This window comes from Cetorhinus maximus, chromosome 20 (genome assembly GCF_964194155.1).
Source record: "Cetorhinus maximus chromosome 20, sCetMax3.hap1.1, whole genome shotgun sequence".
Lineage (NCBI taxonomy): Eukaryota > Metazoa > Chordata > Chondrichthyes > Lamniformes > Cetorhinidae > Cetorhinus > Cetorhinus maximus.
This window is the reverse complement of record NC_135898.1, coordinates 27,444,807-27,469,301: the sequence shown is the minus strand read 5'-3', so window position 1 is coordinate 27,469,301 and position 24,495 is coordinate 27,444,807. Positions and strand designations below refer to the sequence as shown.

The 24,495-nt window shown below is 43.9% G+C and overlaps 1 protein-coding gene across 1 annotated transcript in view; it reads right to left on the bottom strand.

The window, feature by feature from the left end:
* vps26a (VPS26, retromer complex component A) overlaps nt 1–24,495 on the bottom strand; it is a 52,639-nt gene that overhangs the window by 10,283 nt on the left and 17,861 nt on the right. The window contains exons 3-5 of the mRNA XM_078565815.1: nt 23,281–23,356; nt 18,281–18,437; nt 7,407–7,571 (exon numbers count right to left, since the gene is read on the bottom strand). Coding sequence (XP_078421941.1) covers nt 7,407–7,571; nt 18,281–18,437; nt 23,281–23,356 — 398 coding nt within the window. The remainder of the gene's footprint in view (nt 1–7,406; nt 7,572–18,280; nt 18,438–23,280; nt 23,357–24,495) is intronic.

Sequence of the window (24,495 nt, the reverse complement as noted above, 5' to 3'; positions counted from 1 at the left end):
CAACGACGACATCTGCAGGAAATGTCACCAGCTGCAGGAACTTGAGTGGTGGCTGGAGTCACTGTGGTGCATCCGCAAGGCTGAGGATTATGTGGATAGCAGGTTTAGAGAGGTGGTCACACCGCAGCTAAGGAGTACACAGACAGAGAGGGAATGGGTGACCACCAGAGTATCTAAGAGAAACAAGCAGGTAGTGCAGGAATCCCCTGAGGCAAACAAGCAGGCAGTGCAGGAATCCCCTGAGGCTATCTCACTCTCTAACCACTTTTCCATTTTGAATACTGGTGAGCGAGATGGCTCCTCAGAGGGCTGTAGCAAGAGCCAAGTTTGTGGCACCACAGGTGTGTCAGCTGCACAGGAGAGGAAGAGTGGAAGTGCTATAGGAGTTGGGAATTCCATAGTTATGGAAACAGACAGGTGTTTCTGCGGCCGTAGATGTGACTCCAGGATGGTACGTTGCCTCCCTGGTGCCAGGGTCAAGGATGTCACAGAGTAGCTGCAGGACATTCTTTTGTGGGAGGGTGAACAGCCAGAGGTCATGGTCCACATTGGGACCAATGACATAAGTAGGACGAACATACGAACAAGGAGCAGGAGTAGGCCATTCGGCCCCTCGAGCCTGCTCCGCCATTTAAAATCATGGCTGATCTGATAGTAACCTGAAATCTGCATTCCACCTACCCCGATAACCCATCACCCCATTGCTTACCAAGAATCTATCCACCTCTGCCTTAAAAATATTCAAAGACTCTGCTTCCACCACCTTTCAGGAAGAGAGTTCCAAAGACTCATCACCCTCAGTGAAAATATTTCACCTCATCTCGGTTTTAAATGGGCGACCCCTTAATTTTAAATTGTGTCCCTAGTTCTATAATCTTCCACAAGATCCTCTCCACAACGACCCCTCAGGATCTTATATGTTTCAATCAAGTCGCCTCTTACTCTTCTAAACTCCAGCAGATACAAGCCTAGCCTGTCCAACCTTTCCTCATAAGACAGCCCACTCATTCCAGGTGTTAGTCTGGTAAACCTTCTCTGAACTGCTTCCAGTACATTTACATCCTTCCATAAATAAGGTGAGCAATACTGTACATAGTACTCCACAGGTGTCACTAGTGCCTGGTACAACTGAAGCATAACCTCCATAATTGGGTATTTAATTCCCCTTGTAATAAATGATGACAGTCTGTTAGCTTTCTGTCATGAAAACATAATAATTCTCATAATATTATTGTGATTTATTGAAAAAGTGAGTTAATAGTGGGGTTTGGATAGTGTGCACGTGTGTGCGTGCACGCGTGAGATTTAACTGAATTGGAGACAGCTGGTCTGGAGGTTTTGAGTCATCAAAAAGAAGCTAGGTTTGAAATGCTAAATACGTAAACATGGCTGAAGTTTTAGAATTTGAGGTGTGAGGAAAATTTGCTTTTATAGATAAATTAGGGGAGTCTGAATTTCAAAGAAATGATAAGGTGTTAGACCTAGCCGGAGGAAGCTAAGCTAAACATTGTGTTTATTTTTCCCAAAGGTGACTGATAATATAAATCTTTTCATAGTGTTCATATTATGAGAAAGGTAAAGTTCCAAAGACATATTGGAACAATGGAATTTGCATTAAAAAGGGAGAAACATAGGCTGTGTGTCAGAGAGGAAGGCATTCTAAGATCTAACAAGTGTGGAAAGCCTCCAGCATCTGTGCATCAAGTCGCTGTCTACAGGAACCGAAGCTGAGAAAAACTCACTTTGAATTTTCCTATCCAGGGTATTGTGTTGCTTCGCCTGGGTCTGTTTAAATCTATTTGTTTTTTTACTGTTACCTAGCAGGGGTGTAACTGGAAGCCAGATTAATTAGGGGTTTTAGGAGCTATTATAGTAGTAATTTGTAGACCTATGTATGTGCTTTAATCTCTTATTTTGTTAATAAATGTTTAATTCAGTTTTCTAAAAAACCTCTGAAGTCGTGGTAGTCTTAATACTTCTAAATTCAGAGCACACATCTAGAAATAAAATACAAATTGTTCCCTCATGGATTTGATCCACCTTGCACACATCATCTGCCACATCATAACACTTTGCTAATTACTTGCTGTACTTGTATACTAACCTTTTGTGATTCATGTACTAGGACATCCAGATCCATCTGCACCTCAGAGCTCTGCAATCTCTCTCCATTTAGATAATATGCTTCTCTTTTATTCTTTCTCTCAAAATGGACAATTTCACATTTTCCCATATTATCCTCCATCTGCCAGATCTTTGCCCACTCACTTAACCTATCTATATCTGTTTGTAGCCTATCCCAGTCTAGGGATGAGGTCCTGAAAGCATATCTTAGGGAGGTTAATAAGATTGGTGAACTGCAAGCACAGGTTAACAAATGGAATTATGATATTATTGCTCTAACAGAGGCCTGGCTCAAAGAATGGCAGGACTGGACGTTAAATATTCCTGGGTACAAGGTGTTTAGGAAAGAAAGAAAAGCAGGGCCGGGGGGGGTGGGGGGGTGGGGAAATAACAATATTGATTAAAGATGGCATTACTGGAGAGAAAGGATGCTCCAGTGGGGTCAAGGACAGAATTTCTCTGGCTGGTAAGAAATGGTAAGGGTGGAACAGTGATTGGTGTAGTATATAGACCACCAACAGGCCGAATATGTCCGAGAGCTGCAACCTATCTAGGCCGTGGTGGAACAAAGGAAGAATAGAAGGGCTGTCTACTTCCAACTCTGTTAGTGAAGAGATGTGGAGAAACAAAGTTGCAAAGAAATTACGGAGAGGTGCAAGAATTACAGAGTAATGATAACGGGGGACTTCAATTAACCAAATATAGACTGGTGTAGGAATAATACAATAGCACCAGAAGGGTGAGAGTTCCTGGAATGTGTTCAAGATGATTTTCTACAGCAGTATGTTTCCAGTCCAACAAGAGGACATGCACTTTTGGACCTGGTTATGGGTAATGAGTTGGCCCAAGTGGATCCGATATCAGTGGGAGAGCCTCTCGGGGACAGTGACCATTGTATCAAAAGTTTTAGGTTAATCATGGAAAAGAACAGAGAACAATCCAGAGCAGGGATAATTAATTGGGGATGGGATGGGATGAGAATGCATCTGAGTCGAGTGAGTTGGAATCAAATGTCAACAGAAAAGACAGTGGCTGAACAACCTTCAAAGAAAAAGTATTGCAGGCAATGTGAAGGTATATTCCCTTGAAGGGGAAATAAATCCAAAGCACCCTGGATGATGAGAGAGATAGAGGTGAAGATGAAAAGGAATAAGTGCACATACGACAGATGTCAGGTAGAAAATATAATGGAGAATCAGGCTGAATATAGAAGGACCAGAGGGGAAGTGAAGGAACTAATAAGAAAAGCAAGAAGAGAGCATGAAAAGATACTGGCAGCGGACATAAAAGGGAATCCCAAGCTCTTCTATCAGCATGTAAATAATAAAAGGGTGGTAAGAACATTAGAACATAAATAAGAACAGGAGCAGAGCATTCAGTCCCTCGAGCCTGCTCCGCCATTCAATAAGATCAGGGTTGATCTTCTTGTGTTTCGATTTCCACATTCCCATCTAATCCCGAAAACCTTTGATTCCCTTGCCTAACAAGAATTTATCTACTTCTGCCTTAAAAATATTCAATGACCCCGCCTCGACCATCTTCTGAGGCAGAGTGTTCCAAAGTTGCACAACCCTCAGAATAAAATTCTCCTCATCTCTGTCCTAAAAGGGCAACCCCTAATTCTAAAACAGTGCCCCCTAGTTCTGGACTCACCCACAAGAAGAAACATCCTTTCGACGTCCACCTTGTCAAGACCATTCAGGATCTTGTACACGTCAATCAAGTCACCCTTCACTCTTCTAAACTCCAGTGGAAACAAACCCAGCCTGACCAACCTTTCCTCATAAGACAACCCACTCATTCCAGGTATCAATCTAGTAAACCTCCTTTGAACCGCCTCCAATGCATTTACATCCTTCCTTAAATAAGGAGACCAAAATTGCACACAGTATTCGAGGTGCACCTTTATAACCGAAGCATACTTTTGCCTTCAATCCCTCTCAAAATAAAGGATATCATTCCATTAGCTTTCTTAATTATTTGCTGTACCTGCATACTAACTTTTTGTGACTCGTAATAGAACACCTAGATCCCTCTGCACCTCAGAATTATGCAGCCGTTCTCCATTTAAGTAATACTCTGCTTTTTTGTTCTTCCTGCCAAAGTGAACAACTTCACATTTTCCCACATTAAACTCCATTTGCCAGACCTTTGCCCATTCACTCAACCTATCTATATCCATCTGCAACCTCCTAAAGTCCTCTTCACAACATACTTTCCTACCTATCTTTGTGTCATCTGCAAATTTAGCTACCATGTCTTCATTCCGCTCATCTAAGTCATGGATGTAAATTGTAAAAAGTTGAGGTCCCAGTACAGACCCCTATGGGACTCCACTCATCACATCCTGGCAATCAGAAAAAGGCCCATTTATGCATACTCTCTGCTTTCTGCCAGCCAGCCAAACTTCTATCCATGCTAATATGTTACCCACTACACCATGCACTTTCATTTTCCATAATAATCTTTGATATGGCACCTTATCAAATGCCTTCTGGAAATCCAAGTACAGTACGTCTACAGGCTCCCCTTTATCTACTGCGCATGTTACTCCATCAAAAAAACGCCAATAAATTGGTTAAACATGATTTTCCTTTCACAAAACCATGCTGACTCTTCCTGACTGCCTTGAGCTCTTCTAAGTGCCCAGCGATAATCTCCTTAAAGATTGATTCTAATAACTTCTTCACGACAGACATCAAGCTAACTGGCATCTGTCTTTACAAAGGATGAACTTGCTCCCCAGGCCGAGGTACGAGAGGAGGTAACTGGTACACTAGAAGAATTTACAATCAAGAAGGTGGTGGTGTTGGAAAAGGCTATCTTTACTTAAAATAGATAAGGTACCAGGACCGGATGAGATGCATCAGAGGGTACTGAGGGAGGGGAGGGTGGAAATTGCAGAGGCACTAGTGATAATCTTCCAGTCTTCCTTAGACACAGGAGTGTCTAAGAGGACTGGAGAACTGCGAACGTTACTTCCTTATTCAAAATGGGGTGCAAGGATAAAGCTGGCAACTACAGGCCAGTCAATTTGGCTTCAATGGCAGGGAAACCTCTGGAAACTATGGTACATGATAAAATCAATAATCACTTAGACAAGTGCAGGATAATTAAGGAAAGCCAGCATGGATTCATCAAGGTAAAATCATGTTTAACTAACTTGGAGTATTTTGAGGGGGTAACAGAGAAGGTTGATAAAGGAAACGCTGTTGATGTGTTGTATATGGATTTTCAAAAGGCATTTGATACAGTGCTACACAATAGACTTGTGAGCAAAATTCTTGATCATGGGATAAGAGGGAAAGTAAGCGCTTGGATAAGAAATTGGCTGAGTGACAGGAAACAAGGAGTAGTGATAAATGATTATTTTCAGATTGGAGGAAGATTTGTAGTGGAGTTCCCCAGGGGTCAGTATTAATGACTCAGACTTGGTGTGCAGGGCATGATGTCAAAATCTGCGGATGATATGAAGATTAGAAACATCATCAACTGTGATAGGGATAGTCTTGAACTTCTAAAGGATGTAGACATGTTGGTGGATTGGGCAGACAAGTGGCAGATGAAGTTCAATGCAGAGAAGTGTGAGGTGATTTGTTTTGGCAGGAAAGATATAGTGAGACAGTATAAAATAAAGAGAGAGCCTCTAAAGGAGATGCAGGAACAGAAGGACCTTGGTGTATACGCACATATGTCATGGAACATGACAGGGCACGTTGAGAGATCAGTTAATAAAGCAGATAGTATCTTAGGCTTTATTAATAGGGGCATTGAGTACAACAGTAAGGAGGTCAGTTGAACTTGTATAAGACACTAGTTAGGACTCATCTGGAGTACTGCGTCCAGTTCTGGGCACCATACTTGAGGGAGGATGTGAAGGCATTGGAGAGAGTACAGCGGAGATTCACGAGAATGATTCCAGGGATAAAGAACTGTAGCCATGAGGATAGATTGGAAAGATTCAGACTGTTTTCCTTGGAGAAAAGATGGCTGAGAGGAGACTTGATAGAGGTATTCAAGTTCCTGAGGGGTATGGGCAGGGTAAATAGTGAGAGACTGTTCCCACTCAAGAGAACATCAAGAACTAGAGGGCACGGATTCAAAATAATGGACAAAAGTAGTAGAAATTATGGGAAGATTTTTTTTTCACCCAGAGGGTGGTTGAAGTCTGGAACAAACTTCCTGAGAGGGTGGCGGAGGCTGATTCGGTCAAGGTATTCAAAAGGCAATTGGATTGCTACCTGAAAATAGAATGCACAAGGTTACGGGGATAAAGCAGGGGAGTGGGATTAGGTAGAATGCTCTTTCAGAGAGCCAGTGCAGACTCAGTGGGCAGAATGGCCTCCTTCTGCACTGTAAAGATAATGTGATAAATATTAATAGTGCTGCTTGATTAATTATGCTGCAAGAACAGGAAGACAAGCTCAAGTGCTCCTTCAATGGAAGCTGGAGGAAGTTCATTATAGAGAAATGCAAGGACTTTGGGCTGGGAACAGCATAAACTTAAAACTACTGCTGCTTCGCACACAATGTCTCTGATTGAAAGCCCATTTTGCTGCCAAACCTAATGTACACTTGCCAGCCTTGATTGGATAAGGTTTGTCTATCTGTAGGCTGATCCAAAGATCAAGCCCCTTCAGGCAAGCGTAAAATATCCCATGGCACTATTTTAAAAGCCTGAGGAGTTCTCCCCAATGTCAAGTGTGAAGACAGCTATTGTTCAATTCCTCTTGTCCTACTCCCAAGGGGAGTGAGAGAAAAGAGACAGGAAAAGCTACATTCTCCATCGGCTAAACAAGTCAAACTACCCTGCCTGACAAGGAAAAAAGACTTGCATTTATGTAGCACCTTTCACAACCACTAGGCATCTGAAAGCACTTTACAGCCAATGAAGTACTTTTGCAGTATAATCACTGTTGTAATTAGGAAAGGTGGCAGCCAAATTGCACTCAGCAAATTCCCAAATAACAGCAATGTGATAATGACCAGATAATTGGTTTTAGTGATGTTGATTGAGGGATAAATGCTGGAAAAGGACATAACTTCCCTGTTCTTCTTCAAAATAGTGCAATGGGATCTTTTGTGCCCACCTGTGGGGGCAGAGTGTCAGCCTAGATTTTTGTACTCAAGCTCTGGAGTGGGACATGAACTCTCAACTTGACTCAGAGGCAAGAGTGCTACCAACTGAGCCATGGCTGACACTCCTGATAAGGAGAGCAAGAAATAAAGAACCAAATCAAACAGCTGTCTTGTATAAGTGTCCCAGAGCTGCAATGACTCACTTTGACTTGTTATATTCAAACTCTATGTGTAGGCAGTCTTCAATTCCCACTTCCATTTTGATGGAATTGTTGACATCTGGATAAGTAGCAAGCTGGTGCACAATCAGGTCATATTCCTTCACCAGATCACTCAAGCTCCGCACTATTGTCACTTTCAGGAAATATCTGAAGGGAAAACAATGCAATAAATGAGATCACTGATTTACCAGTAAAGAGGAATGCCAGAAGTCTTCTCAAAATAAAGCTGAAAGCCCCAGAATCTCATTAATAAACAGGATGGGACTTTCCAGATATCATATAATTAGCAGCACCAGTTATAAACACTGAAAAAAAGCAATGCTAAAACTCCTAACAGCTGAAATCTCAAAGCACTTCAAATTCCCCACTCCTGCTGCTAAATGTATGAGCTCAGTCCAATATTAGGACCACTGACAGTGGTCCCATACTTCATCCAGGTGCCCACCTTCACAAGTGAGCTTCAACATTAAGTGCTGTATGGGTGTTTGATAGAGGAGAGCATTAGGATCAACTCTTTCTTTAATGCATGTACTTGTAGGGGTAGGGGTCAGTGGATTGAGAGAAGCCGGTGATCATTTCCCAACCATAACCTAGGAGAGTCCAACTGGTGTCCAAGCTGCTGCCCTGGTGAAGATGGAACCAACCAACCAAGAATCAAACAAAGACCACTCCTCTGTTTGGTTCATTGTAAACTGTGCGGTTTAACTACTTACTAGGCCACCTATGAAACAACTTTAAAGCCTTTATGATCCTTCAGCGGGTTTTAAATAACGTCTCTGCAAATAAAACTAGTAAATCGAATTTAGGAGTAAAGAGGTGCCAAGTGTCATACTGGGTTAAAGATGACAGGCTTGCATCTCTTTTTTTTATTTGTTCATGGTGTGTGGGCATCACCGGCTGGGTCAGTATTTATTACCCATCCTCAATTGCCCTTGAGAATGGGGTGGCTTGCTGGGCCTTTCAGACGGCATTTAAGAGTCAACCACATTTCTATAACACCTTTTGTGACCCTAGGATAGCCCAAACAGCTTGATAGCCAATCAAGTATTTTTGATATATAGTCACTGCTGTAATGTGGGAATGGCAGGAGTCAATTTGCACACAGAAAGGTTCCACAAACAGCAATGAGATAAGTGACCAGATCATTAGTTTTGGAGAAGTTTGTTGTGGACATTAGAGAGAACTCCTCTGGCTCTCCTTGGAATAGTGCCATCGCATCTTTCATACCTGCCTGATGGGGCAGGCAAAGTCTCCGTTTAATGTCTCATCTAAAAGTCAGCACTCCCAACAATGTAGCATTCCCTCAGTACTGTGTTGAAGTGTGAAGGTAGATTTTGATGCTCGAGCCTTGAACCCACAACCTTCTGATTCAGATGCGAGTGTTACCCACTGAGCTATAGCTGACTAGGGATAGCATGCAACGAAGGTACCTTTCAACGTCACAGACACTATCCTGGAAATCCCTGCCTAATGGCATTTTGGAAACAGGATCAACACATGGATTACAGCAATGAAGGAGGAGCCTCACCACTGTCTCGGTCTATCTAAGACTGGACAATAAATTCAGCCTCGCTAGCATCATGAGAAAGTAAACAAGAGGAGAACTGGCTGTCAAGGATTTGTGTGAAGTGAGCCTGGGCCATAGACAGAGGAGCATTTAAAAAAGCAAACGGAGAGCGAGGAGACTTCCCATCCGGAACATTAGTATAAGTTAATTTTAAAAAGAGCACAGAGAGCGGGGAGAGCTCATTTTAAAAAATGGGCGCAGAGAGCAGGGAGAGTTCATGTGAGACCAGTGGCAGGGAGACATCACGAATCACAAGCAGCTGATTGGTTAGTAGGATCGGTGAGTATTTCTATAAAGTAAAAGTAAGGTCTTTATTTTTAAGAAAAAAGACTAGAGACCTGAACATACAAATAGCTTGTTAAGTATGAGATCGATACTGGTGTAAAAAAAATTACAATAAAATGTAAAGAGCGGGGATACTAGAGTAATTAATTAATAAATTAAATAAAATATGATAGTGATGGCAGGACAGGGTGATGTGTTGCTGCTGCAGCATGTGGGCGCTGCTGGACACCAAGATGTACTGTTTTTTTATTCGTTCATGGGATGTGAGCGTTGTTGGCTAGGCCAGCATTTATTGCCAATCCCTAACTGCCCTTGTTCAGGACATTTTTTTTTAAAAGAGTCAATCACATTGCTGTGGGTCTGATGTCACATGTAGGCCAGACCAGGTAAGGATGGCAGATTTCCATCCCTAAAGGACATTAGTGAACCAGATGGGTTTTTACAATAATCGACAGTGGTTTCGTGGTCATCATTAGACTTTTAGTTCCAGATTTTTTACTGAATTCAAATTCCACCATCTGGGATTTGAACCCAGGTCCCCAGAGCATTACCCTGGGTCTCTGGATTACCAGTCCAGTGACAATACCACTATGCCACCCCCCCCACGTGTTTGCAACTCAAGGTACTTCGGATCCGAGTTAAGCAGCTGGAGTCAGAGCTGCAGACATTGTGACACATCAGGGAGGGGAAAGTTTACCTGGACACTTTGCTCCAGGAGGCAGTCACACCCCTCAGATTAGGTCATTCAAATTTGGTCTGTGATCAGGGACAGGAGGGTGTGACTGTAGGAGAAGCAGGTTTGGGGACCCAGGTGGTAGCATTCAAGGAGCCTCGGCCCTTGCAACTGTCCAACAATTACAAGGTTCTTGCAAGCTGTGTGGTTGAGAGCGGGGGCTGCAGGGAGGATGAGTGAACTGACCATGGCACCGTGGTACAGGGAGCCATTCAAGTGGGGGGAGGAAATGGGAACGTAGTAGTGGTGGGGGACAGTATAATTAGGGGGATAGATACTGTTCTCTGCAGCCGTGAGCATGAGTCCCGAAGGCTGTGTTGCCTGCCCCGTGCCAGGGTTAAGGACATCTCCTCAGGGCTGGAGAGAAACTTGGAGTGGGAAGGGAGAGATCTGGTTTTCGCCATCTACATTGGTACCAATGACATTGATAGGACTAGAAAGGAGGTTCTACTGAAAGAATTTGAACAGTTAGGAGCTAAATTAAAAAACAGAACCTCCAAGATAATAATCTTGAGATTACTACCTGAGCCATGGACAAATTGGCATAGGGTAAATAAAGTCAAGGAGTTAAATACATGGCTGAAAGATTGGTGTGAGAGGAATGGGTTTCAGTTCATGGGGCATTGGCACCAGTACTGGGTTAGAAGGGAGATGTTACTTATACTAATTTCCTTCAACTCCTCATTCTCCCTAGTCCCTTGGATCTCTAAATCTAGGAGATTTCTTGCATCTTCCTCAGTGAAAAGAGGCACAAAATTATCATTTAGCTTCTCTGCCATTTCTCTATTCCCATTATAAATTCTCCTGACTCTGCATGTAATGGACCTACATTTGTCTTAGTCAAACGCTTCCTTTGTACATACCTATAGAAGTTTTAAACAGTCCATTTTTATGTTTTTTGCTAGATTGTATTCATATTCTATGCTCCCTTTCTTTAACAGTTTCTTGGTCCTCCTTTGTTGTGTTCTAAACACCTCCCAATCCTCAGGTTTACTACAACTTCTGGCAACTTTACAAGTCTTTTCTTTTAATCTTATACAACCCTTAACTTTCTTTGTCAGCCACGGTTGACTGACTATTCTGACTACCTTGAAGGGATGTACAGGTGCTATAAGCTATGTAATAGTTCTTTGAAGATTATCCATTGCCTATGTACAGACATACCTTTTAACGTATTTTACCAATCCACCTCAGCCAATTTGTCCCTCGTGCCTTCATAATTTCCTTTATTCAACTTTAACACCGGTTCAGGGTGGGCTACCTCACTTTCAAACATAATGTAAAATTCTATCATATTGTAGTCACTCATCCCTAAAGGATCTTTTACAACAAGATTATTAATTAGCCCCTTTTCATTACATAATGCTAGATCTAAAATATCCTGTCCTCTAGTCGGCTCCTCAACATACTGCTCTAGAAAATCATCCCTAACACACTCCAGAAACTCATCTTCCAAAGCATTAGTGCTCGATTGGTATATGCAGATTTAAGTCACCCATGATTACTGTATTGTACATGCTACATGCTTCTCTCATTTCCTGATTAATACCATGCCCCACAATACCACTACTGTTTTGTGGCCTACAAACAACTCCAACCAATGTCAGCTGCCCTTTGCTGTTTCTTAGCTCTATGCCAACAGATTCCACACATTGAGAGTGACTGGGTCCTGCAGCAGGAGTTCAGGGAGTTAGGCAGAAAGTTAAAAAACAAGACCTCTAGGGTTGTAATCTCAGAATTACTCCCTGTGCCACGTGCCAGTGAGGCTAGAAATAGGAAGATAGTGCAGCTCAACACGTGGCTGAACAGATGGTGTAGGAGGGAGGGTTTCCGATATCTGGATCATTGAGATCTCTTCCGGGGCAGGTGGGACCTGTACAAGGACAGGTTGCATTTAAACTGGAGGGGCACCAATATCCTCGCTGCGAGGTTTGCTAGTGTCACTCAGGAGGGTTTAAACTAGTACGGCAGGGGGGTGGGAGCCAGAGCAATAGGTCAGCAGGTGAAATAAATGACTGGGAACTAGTGAATATGGCCAGTAGGACTAAGAGGAAGAGCAGGCAGGGAGAAATTACTGAACTGGGGGTCTGAAATGCATTTGTTTCAATGCGAGAAGTATAACAGGCAAGGAGCTTAGAGCTTGGATTAGTACTTGGGACTATAATGTTATTGCTATTACAGAGACTTGGTTGAAGGATGGACAGGATTGGCAGATAAACGTTCCAGGATTTAGATGTTTCAGGCAGGATAGAGAGGGATGTAGAAGAGGTGGGAGAGTTGCACTGCTGGTTAAGGAGAATATCACAGCTATACGACAGGTGGACACCTCAAAGGGCTCATGCAGTGAGGCAATATGGGTAGAGCTCCGGAATAGGAAGGGTGCAGTCACAATGTTGGGGGTTTACTATAGGCCTCCCAATTGCCGGCGGGAGACTGAGGAACAGTTATGTAGGCAGATTTTGGAAAGATGTAAAAGCAATACGGTTGTTGTGGTGGGTGATTTTAAACTTTCCCTATATTGACTGAGAATCACTTAGTGTTAGGGGTTTGAATGATGCAGAATTTGTAAGGTGCATCCGGGAGGGCTTCCTGAGACAATATGTAGATAGTCCAACTAGGGAAGGGGCAATACCGGACATGGTATTAGGGAATGAACCCGGCCAGGTGGTCGAAGTTTCAGTAGGGGTGCATTTCGGGAAAAGTGACCATAATTCAGTAAGTTTCAAAGTACTGGTAGATAAGGATAACAGAAGTCCTCGGGTTAAGGTGCTTAATTGGGGGAAGGCTAATTATAACAATATTAGTCAGGAACCGAGGAATCTAGACTGGAGGCGGATGTTTGAGGGCAAATCAACAACTGACATGTGGGGGGCTTTCAAACGTCAGTTGATAAGAATTCAGGATCGGCATGTTCCTGCTAGGATGAACGATAAATATGGCAAGTTTCAGGAACCTTGGATAATGAAGGATATTGTGAGATTAGTCAAAAAGAAAAGGGAAGCATTTGTAAGGGCTAGAAGGCTGGGAACAGATGAAGCCCATGGAGAATATAAAGAAAATAGGAAGAAACTTAAGCAAGGAGTCAGGAGGGCTAAAAGGGGTCATGGAAAGTCATTGGTAACCAGGATTAAGGAAAATCCCAAGGCCTTTTATACATATGTAAAAAGCAAGAGGGTAGCCAGGGAAAGGGTAGGCCCACTCGGGGACAGTGGTGGGAATGTGTGTGTGGAGCCAGAAGAAATGGGAGAGATACTAAATGAGTACTTCTCATCAGTATTCACCAAAGAGAAGGACTTAGCGGTCAATTTGTCTAGGAAAGTGTAGATAGCCTGGATCATGTTGAGATCAAAAAAGAGGTGTTCCAGGCGTCTTGAAGAATACTAAGGTGGATAAGTCACCAGGGCCAGATGGGATCTACCCCAGAGTACTGAGGGAGGCAAGGGAGGAGATTGCTGGGACCTTGACAGAAATCTTTGTATCCTCACTGGCTACGGGTGAGGTCCCAGAGGACTGGAGAATGGCCAATGTTGTTCCATTGTTTAAGAAGGGTAGCAGGGATAATCCAGGAAATTACAGGCTGGTGAGCCTTATGTCAGTGATAGGGAAATTATTGGAGAAGATTCTTCGTGACAGGATTTACTACCATTTGGAAGCAAATGGGCGTATTAGTGAGAGCAGAGGATGCCAGACCTGCTGAGTTTTTCCAGGTATTTTTGTTTTTGTGTTAGTGAGAGGCAGCATGGTTTTGTGAAGGGGAGGTCGTGTCTCACTAACTTAATCGAGTTTTTCGAGGAAGTGACAAAGATGATCGACGATGGAAGGGCAGTGGATATTATCTACATGGATTTCAGTAAGGCCTTTGACAAGGTCCCTCATGGCTGACTGGTACAGAAGGTAAAGTCGCACGGGATCAGAGCTGAGCTGGCAAGATGGATACAGAATTGGCTTGGTCATAGAAGACAGAGGGTAGCAGTGGAAGGGTGCTTTTCTGAATGGAGAGCTGTGACTAGTGGCGTTCCGCAGGGATCAGTGCTGGGACCTTTGCTGTTTGTAGTATACGTAAATGATTTGGAGGAAAATGTAACTGGACTAATTAGTAAGTTTGCAGATGACATTAAGGTTGGAGGAGTTGCAGATAGTGAAGAGGATTGTCAAAGGATACAACGGGATATAGATCGGTTGGAGACTTGGGCGTTTAATCCGGACAAATGCGAGGTAATGCATTTTGGAAGGTCTAATACAGGTAGGAATTATACAGTAAATGGCAGAACCCTTAAGTGCATCGACGGGCAGAGGGATCTGGGTGTACAGGTCCACAGGTCACTGAAAGTGGCAACGCAGGTGGATAAGGTAGTCAGGAAGGCATATGGCATGCTTGCCTTCATCGGCAGGGGTACTGAGTATAAAAGCTGGGAAGTCATGCTGCAGCTGTATAGAACCTTGGTTAGACCACACTTGGAATATTGCGTGCAATTCTGGTCGCCACATTACCAGAAGAATATGGAGGCGTTGGAGAGGGTGCAGAGGAGGTTTACCAGGATGTTGCCTGGTCTGGAGGTTATTAGCTATGAGGAGAGGTTGGAGAAACTCGGATTGTTCTCACTAGAGCGACGGAGATTGAGGGGCAACTTGATAGAAGTTTACAAAATTATGAGTGGCATGGACAGGGTAAATAGTCAGAAGCTTTTGCCCAGGGTGGAAGAGTCAATTACTAGGGGACATAGATTTAAGGTGAGAGGAGAAAACTATAGAGGAGATGTGCGGGGCAAGTTTTTTACGCAGAGGGTAGTGAGTGTCTGGAATTCGCTGCCAGAGGAGGTGGTGGAAGCAGGTACGATAGTGGTGTTTAAGAGGCAGCTTGATAAATACATGAATAAGATGGGAATAGAGGGATACGAACCCCGGAAGTGCAAAATGTTTTAGTTTGACAGGCAATACGATCGGCGCAGGCTTGGAGGGCCGAAGGGCCTTTTCCTGTGCTGTACTTTTCTTTGTTCTTTGTTCTTCCGATCGGAGAGCCTCCCTTACTAATGCACTGATCGCATCCTTTATCAGTGCAATTCCACCTCCTTTTCCTTTTTGTCTGTCCTTCCTAAATGTCGAGTATCCTTGAACATTCAGTTCCCAATCTTAATCATCGTGTAGCCATGTTTCCGTAATGGTGATTATATCATACCCATTTACCTCTATTTGTGCCTTGAGATCATCATTGGGTTTTTGTACCTTGAAGGAAGGTATAGGTGCTATAAGCTATGTAATAGTTCTTTGAAGACTATCCATTGACTATGTACAGTCACACCTTTTAATGTATTTTTCCAATGCACCTCAGCCAATGCTGCCAATGCTGAATGCACGCATTCAGGTAGGGTGCCCTTAACTTTGCCTTTTTGACATCATTCCACAATCAAAGCATACTCAGTGCTCTGCTTTGTTTCTCCTGCCTTCTAGTCTCACTACTACTTTCTGTTGCCAACACTACAAAATACCTGTTGCATTTGATGCTGCATTAATCTCATTCAGAAAGACAGGAAGGGTTTGTAAACCCTTGAATGTGCTGTCATCTCCCATCTTTCTCAGAATTCCCATGTTTGCATCTCTCCAATCAGGTTTCCATCTGTCATTGCACCAAAATGTTTCATCTTAAAGTCACAAATGACATCCTATGCAACTGTGACAATGGTAAACATTCCCTCCTCATCCTTCTTGGCCTGCCTCCAGCCTGACATGGTTGACCCCACACCATCCTCCTCCAACAGCTCTCCACTGTCATCCAGCTGGGCAGGAACTGCTCTCACATGGTTCCATTCTTATCTGTCAAACCATAGCCAGAGAATCACTTGCAACGGTTTCTCTTCCTGTTCCCACACCATTACCTCTGGTGTCCCCCAAGGATCTATCCTTGACCCCTACATGCTGCCCCTCAGCGACAGTATCTGAAATCAGTGTTATCTATAATGACAAGACCCAGTTCAACATCACCGCCATCTCTCTCAAACCTTCAACTATTTCTAAGTTTGTGACACAGCTAGTCCAACATCCAGTACTGGTTGGAGTAGAAATTTTCCATAAACTAAATGGGAGATGGTGGCATAGTGGTAATGTCACTGGACTAGTAATCCAGAGACCCAGGCTAATGTTCTGTGGACATGGGTTCAAGTCCCACCAAGGCAGCTGGTGGAATTTGAATTCAATTAATAATCTGGAATTGAAAAGCTAGCTTCAGTAAACCATTGTTGATTGCTGTAAAAACTAGTTCATTAATGTCCTTTAGGGAAGGAAATCTGCCGTCCTTATCTGGTCTGGTCTACATGTGAGTCTACACTCACAGCAATGTGGTTGACCGTTAACTGCCCTCTGAAATGGTGTGGCACATGACTCAGTTGAAGGGGAATTAGGGATGGGCAACAAATGCTGGCCTTGTCAGTGATGCCCACGACCCAATAAAGAAAAAAATATTGGGAAGACTGAAGATCTGTCTTCAGTCCTGGATACAAGCTCAGTTCCCTAGCCCCTGGCTCAATCCCTCTCCCTTGCAAGTGTCTTAGGCTGAACCAGATTATTTGCAAATAAAAGCAAAATTCTGCCAATGCTAGAAATCTGAACTAAAAACAGAAAATGCTGGAAAAATTCAGCAGGTCTGGCAGCATCTGTGGAGAGAGAAACAGAGTTAACGTTTCAAGCCCGTATGACTCTTCCCTATTCAAATTCCACCCTTGAACCCTTGTCCCCAGACTATTTGCAAACATGGTATCTGACCTGGAGATGAGCTTTTGACCATATGTAAACATCATCACTAGGCGCATCTATTTTCACCACCATTACATAGCCCGATTCCCCCTGGGCTTAGCTCATTTGCTGCTGAAACAAATGCGTTTGGTTCCCTCTAGACGTGACTATTCCAACTCGCTTCTGGCCTCCCACATTCTACGCTCCTTAAAACTTGAGGTTATCCAAAATTCTGCTGCCCATGTATTTGCCCGCCCAATCATCCATCATCTCTGTCCTCGCTGACCTACACCGGCTCCCGGTTAAACAACGCTTCATAGAATGGTTACAGCACAGGAGGTCATTCTGCCCATCATGTCTGAACTGGTTCTTTGCAAGGGCAACTGAATTGTAAAATTCTCATCCTCGTTTTTAAATCCTTCCTTGGCCTCAGCCCTCCCTATCTCTGTAATCTCCTCTAGCCCAGAGCCCTCTGAAATATCTACCCTCTGTCAATTCTCATCTCTTAAGCTGCCCTGCTTTTAATCACTCCACCACTCTACTGTGCCCTCTGTTGCTGAGGTCCAAGATCTGCAATTCTCTTACAAAACCTCTCCCTCTCTCTTCCCTCCTTTCAGACACTTTGACCAAGCTTTATGTCATCTCCGCTAATATTTCCTTATGTGGCTCGATGTTAAAATTTGTTTTAGGAAGTTTGTGAAAAGTGCCTCGGGACATTATACTGCATTACAGGCAATGTGTAAACACAGGCCATTGCTATGGTGGGGCAGGAGTAAATTAATCTACAGAGGGCAGTTTTTGGTGGTTAGACTGACAGAAAATGAACAGTGCAGACGTTAAAGATGGGTAATATGCTCCAATGCTCATCACCTCAATGAGGACAAGAACATTTACCCAGATATTGAACAGCCCAATTATACATTGCAATTCACACTTTTACACCAAACATGAATATCAAGCAACCGGTAAATCTCTCTCAAGCTGCCATACATGGATTTAAGAGGGTTTGATGAAAAGGGCACATCAATCCCACTCTAATCAGCCAACCGTGCAACCTCCCCTAGCATTTCCCCAGCCTCACGGTCAATCACCTCCAGGGAGAGGGAAAACAGTCCACTGTAGCAATGAGTCTCACAAGGTTCCATTCCAGCTCTGTGACAGTAGCTGATCTTAAGCCAGCCACTGGCACAATGGGAATCAGTGAGCAGGGAGGTTGGAGGGAGACAGGACAGAAGGAAATTGGAACAACATTTGTCAGTGTTCCTACTGATCATCATCCAGTGCTGAGATGGAACTAGACAAGGGGAGGATGGGGCTCAGCTCTGATGCTTCCTCAAGAGATCAGTTAGTCTCATCCTGCAAAGCTCACTGTGTAGGATGTTCCTCACAGAATGGTCAATGGAATCCAGAGAATTGTGTAGGGCGGGGTGATGGGGGTGGGGTGGGGGGGGCGGGGTGGGGAGAGAGGCAGGAGCGGTGGTGCTGAAAAGAACGTGTGCAAAGGACTCAAATCAAAAATAGTTAAGCTGTGCTAAAAATAATTACCTCAGTCTGACATTGGCCCCTATATACGATTCATACGGCTTTTCCACCTGCATGAATTCAAACTCATAGGTTCTGCTCTGTGTCAGTTCTCCAGGCAAGGCCAGCTCCTTCACCAGGTTCACAAACTCATGTGTGTTACTCTTATCACTAAACAGTTCTGGAACATAGAAGGAATAGAGTAAAATGAAAGGCAGGTGTGCATTTTTACAGTGTCTGGTCAACCCCTTCTCTTTCCCCAAGCCTGTGCTAGCAGATATTGCATGTTCAGTAATAAGCGTGTCAGTACGCAGAAAGCCAAGCTCACTAACAGCAGCAACCATCTGGCATTAAAGCTGCTTCCCAGGTCACTGAAATGTACATTTATATTTTGTAAAAAAATGAGCTCCAGGGTCACAAGAGCTTGGAAGCAAAAGGAGTTAAATCAAACAAACTGGAATTTAATATTGAAGATATCATGACAATTCAAGTAAAGGGTTATCAATGTTTTAGGTTTTGGTATTACGCCAAAGCAATTCTTGACTCCTGATGGCTATATAACACCACATTTACCTAGATTTAACAGTATATAGGTCACACTTTAACGCACATAAACATCTCCCAAGAGTTTTCCCAATGTTGAGATGTCCAATGTTGAAATGGTCATCACCATTTTGTGCCATGTTTCCAGGTGACTGCCTCACTATGTGACTGTCTATTGTTCAGTGAACAGCTGCCAAGCCCCCGGCCCCACCGACTCCCGGCCGCTCTGGCCACTCCCTGGTCATAGCAGGTGGAAACGGTGACCCTCCAGAATGATCGGTGACTTCAGCCTCACCAGGTAACAGGAGGAAAAAAAAATCTTTCCAGCTCATCAACTCAAAGCAAATCAGACAAGTTATTTGAAAATATTTTTGTACCTGTTGTTAGGAAATACAGATAGTTTAAGTAAGCTATGTGTGTATTTGTATGTGTTAAGAATAAGGTACATCTTTAAGTTTAAGTTTAATTTATATTGTTTTTCTACTTGTGGGTTAAAAGGTGAATTCTGGGATCTAGTTTCATTTTTGAATGGAGACAGCAAGCTCTGTTGGTATATCTGCATTTCTAATGAGATTTTTATGACTCTTGAAGGAGAGTTAAGGCAAACAAGAGTAGAAAAACTGCTGTTGCCTAGCAACAGGGGTCCAGAGAGGGTGGCCCCACCCATACAGAAAAAAGCTTTTTTAAAAAAGCAGTTTGAGTTCAGTTGGAAGCAGCTCCAGAGAGACTAGACAGCAGAGGAACAGATAGCAAGCCCCAAACTGAAGTTGAAGCCAGGATTCCAGTGAAACTGGATATCGAGAGCGGGAACTGCAGAGAGAGTTAATTTCCCAAAAGAACTGGAAGGTCCCAAAACCAAGGAGTGAGACAGAAAGGAAAGGTCTCAAGGGGACAGTCTAGTCAATGGAAAGGACAGGAATCTGGAAAAGCCCTGTTCTGTGGAAGTTAAAGGTGCCGAAAGGAAGGCTCCAAGCTTCTGGCTTAAAGAGAAGAAAGCTGCAGGAAGCAGATTTAAAGCAAGAAGCCAGAAGGTCTGTAACTCTTTACTATGAGCATTTGAAAGAGAAAGTGCATGGAAAGAGAGTTTGAAACCCTGGAGATGAACCCTTGCAGAAGGCGTCTGAGAGAGTTGTTTGGGAGAAGATTCCAAAGTGAGTTCTTGGAGAGTGGAGATTGGAAACCCTCGTGTGAAAGACAGAGTTCAGTGAGACCAGTTGGCTCACGATGTGACAAGAGTCTGGGGGAGTTGATGAGAGAACCATAGCATCTGGTTGGGATGCAATCTGTCACTTGGTTTCAGAGTGCGGTGTGTCTGACCACAGGTCGCCAATCGGTTTACATGGACTGCGTACTTACTGTGAACATTAGAGTATAAGGTAGCTTTTGTAACTTGTGTTATCCTTACAAATCTGTATATATCTGTAAAGGTATAGTTAGGGGTGAAGGAGTATTGTAATATAGTTCATCTTTTCTTGATTAACGTTTTATTCTTTTGTTTAAAGTTCATCAGCTGACTCATGTGACTCTGTTCAGTAGCCACTCTCCACGTAGCTAAACAAAAAATAAAAGTTAGGATCTATTAAGCCGGGTTCCACCCTGAGATCTGGCTTGTCCAGTCGTAACGACAGCCAGGATCATAACAGTTCACATTTGCCCTCTGGCTCTGCTGCTGTTTTCCAATGGCCCTCCTACTTCTCAGCTTGTACCAGTTTTCACCACTTCCCTCCATCTCGTCTTAAGGTGCAATTTAAAAAGTAAGCTTGCAGCCTCCCAACCCCCATCCCCCACTTCATTCCCAACCTTTCTGCCCAGCTCCTCCATACTTTCAACTCATGTGAACAGCCCTATTCCCCGTCTCCATTGACTCACTATACTCACTCAGATATACCATCGACCTTGGCACCTGTGGGATAAGGGGGTGGTTAAAAAAAGGACAATTTAAAAAGACTATCATCCCGGTTCTAATTGCTGTCCAGTGACTCCCACTGAAGAGGTGAGTACAGATAGCAGCAAGAACGGGACCAATCTCTGCACTTATAGCCCTCCCAGCTGAAAAGCCTGCCATTCTCAGTCGAGGTTCTGGATGACTGGGTCCAGAGACTCTATCCCAGTACAAGTCAGTACTTAGTGAGCTGGTTTGGAGGACAGAGATTAAACTGGAAATAATTCTCATCACTGGGCAGTGTGGTCGAAGCCAGGTCAAGAGCCAGTTAATCCAATAGAGTTCAGGTGAAACCGGTGCCTAACTCACATTCTAAAAGCATTCACTCTGACCAGCAAGTAGCTCAGCTCTGCTAGCCCTTCTACATACTCCAATGTCTTAATGAATAAATACCTTTAATAAAATGCTACAACTTCAGACTTTAGCTCCCCACCAAATGTGACACAGCCCAACATTTGTATCCCCTGCTGCTCTGCTCGCTCCACCTTCGCCCCTGCCATGTACTCACTTTCCTTGCTTTCCCACCACTCCCCTCCTCACACCTCCTCCACCTTTCACCACTCTCCTCCGCTCCCCCTGTTGCTCTCCTCACTTCCCCGCCACTCTCCTCTCCATTCGTTGTGGATGGTTCTGAACACTCTACAATCATTCATGAACATCCTCACTTCTGACCTTATAATAGAAAGGAGGTCATTGATGAAGCAGCTGAAGATGGTTGGGCCTAGGACATTACCCCAAGGAATTCCTGCAGCAACATCCCAGGACTGAGATGACTGACCTCCGATAACCACAACCATCACTCTTTGTCCTCTGTATGAATCCAACCAGTGGAGGGTTTTCCCCGATGTCCTTTGGCTTCAGTTTTGCTAGGGCTCTTTGATGCCACATTTGGTCAAATGCTGCCTTGATGTCAAGGGCAGTCACTCTCGTCTCACCTAGAGTTCAGTTATTTTGTCCGTGTTTGAACCAAGGCTGAAATGAGGTCTGGAGCTCCCTCCACCAACTGGCTCTGGCGAAAACCAAACTGAACATCAGTGAGCAGGTTATTGCTGAGTAAGTGCCACTTGATAGCACTGTTGATGGCCCCTTTCATCACTTTACTGATGATCGAGTGTAGATTGATGGGGTAGTAATTGGCCGGATTGGATATGTCCTGCTTTTTGTGGTCAGGCCACATCTGGACAATTTTCAACATTGTTGGGTAGATGCCAATCTTGTAACTGTACTGGAACAGCTTGGCTTGGACAGAGGGAAATTGTTTCCACTGGTAGAAGGGTCGAGAACCAGAGGACACGAATTTATGGTAACTGGCAAAAGAACCAGAGGCAACATGAGAGAAGTGTTTTTATGCAGCGAGTGGTTAAGATCAAACGCACAGCCTGAAAGTGAGGCAGATTTAATCATGGCATTCAGGAGAGAATTGAATAATTATCTGAAGGGAAAAAAATTGCTTGGCTATGAAGAAAGGAAGGGGGGTATGACTAGCTGAGTTGTTCATGCAGAGGGTGGCATGGACACGATGGGCCAAATGGCTCCGACTGTGCTGTAACCATCCCATGACTCAACTGCCAACAAGAGAAGATGTAACCATGGCCCCTTGACATTCAATGGCATTACCATCGCTGAATCCCCCCTAACAACATCCTGGGGGTCACCATTAACTGAACTGGACTAGCCATATAAATGCGGTGGCTACTAGAGCAGATCAGAGGCTGGGATATCTGTGGAGGGCAACTCACCTCCTGACTCCCCAAAGCCTGCCCACCATCCACAAGGCACAAGTCATGAGCGTGATGGAATAATCTCCACTTGCCTGGATGAGTGCAGCTCCAACAATACTCAAGAAGCTTAACACCGTCCAGGACAAAGCGCCCCGCTTGATTGGCACCCCATCGACCACCTTAAACATTCGCTCCTTCCACCAACAACTGACAATAGCTGCAGTGTGTACCATCTACAAGTAGCACTGCAGCCACTCATCAAGGTTCCTTAGACAGCACCTTCCAAATCCACAACCTTTACCACCTAGAGGGACAAGGGCAGCAGACACATAGGAGCACTACCGCCTGGAAATTCCCCTCCAAGCCACTCACCACCCTGACTTGGAAATATATCATTGTTCCTTCACTGTCGCTGGGTCAAAATCCTGGAACTCCCTCCCTAACAGCACTGTGGGTGCACCTACACCACACAGACTGCAGCAATTCTGAAGGTGGCTCGCCACCACCTCCTCCAAGGCAATCAGGGAAGGGGAACAAATGTTGGCCTAGCCAGTGTGATGCCTTACTCACGGGTCTGTTCTGGTTCAACAGGAGGAGGACGCATTGTTGCTGGATCTATACTTGTTAAGTGCAGCTGCTGCAGGTAGTTTCTTTCTTAACTCCAGGTAAAACTATCTGACAATGTGGTGGTGAGTAAAGAGACCATAGACACATCTATATCACACTGTCAGCACACTGTCCTCTCTGTAATCACCATTCTCCAGTGAAACCCAACCGCAGGAAATATAAGTTTGGGTAGGGACAGGTCAACAACTTACCAATCTGTCCAACAAATTCAATTCGAATTCCTTTGTGCTCCAAACGCTTGCCCGGTTGTTTAAAGGTAAGGTTTACCTGGCAAAAAATTTAAAAATGTGAAAAATATTTTTTTAAAAATCACTATTCCATTTTTCTGAATTTGCTTTATTTTACTCCCCTCTGCTATCTTGCTCCATTACTCCACACATTACTTAGACACTGCAGGACATTCCAAGGGAGAAATATTCAGTCACAGGCCGTGATCCATATCGGTACCAACGACAGAGGTAGGAAGAAGGATGAGATCCTGCAGGCCAGGCAGATCTTAGGGAGCCAGGAAAGAAAATAAGCAGGACATCTCCAGAAATACTCCCAGTGCGGCATGCTAGTGAGCACAGAAATAGGAGGCTAGAGCATATGAATGTGTGGCTGAAGAGATGGTACAGGAGGGAATGTTTTAGATTCCTGGGGCATTGGAACCAGTTCTTGGGGTGTACAAGCCAGTCGGGCCTACCTCAACAGTGCCAGAACAAACATTCTGGCAGAGTGATTTGCTAGTGCCACTGGAGAGGGTTTAAATTAGCTTAGCAGGAGGGATCGAAACCTGATGTTGATTCAAGGCAGAGAAGCAAAGCTGAAAGTGGAAGGTAGAAAATTAGTAAGCAAGTACAAAAGGTAGAGAAAACGAAGGCTAGAAAATAGACAAAGGAGTTGTTCAGTGGTTAGTGGTATATATTTCAATATAAGGAGTCTATTGAATAAGGCACAGATGGACACTTGGAAGTACAATATCATAGCTATTGCTGAAATATGGCTTAAAGGGCAGGAATGCCAGCTCAGCATTCCTGGTTACAGGATTTTCACACTGCTGGGATTGAGTTATAGCCCCCTTCGCAATAAGATGGTGGCATAAGGGCAAATATGTAGGCAAATTTCTGAGAAATGCTGAAACAATAGGGCTTTGCTAGTAGGGAAGCTCAACCACCCTAATATTAACGGGGATAAAACCAGTGTAAAAGTTATAGAGGGCATAGGATTCTTAAAATGCGTTCAGGAGAACTTTCTTGGCCTATACACAGAAAGCTCATCAAAAGAAGGGGCGGTTCAGGACTTAGTTTTAGCAAAGCTAACTGTGTAGTTGGAAGGGGTATCAGTGGGACAGCGTTTTTGTGGTAGTGATTATAATTCAGTTAGATTTACAGTGGTCATGGAAAAGGATAAAGATAGACCAAAAA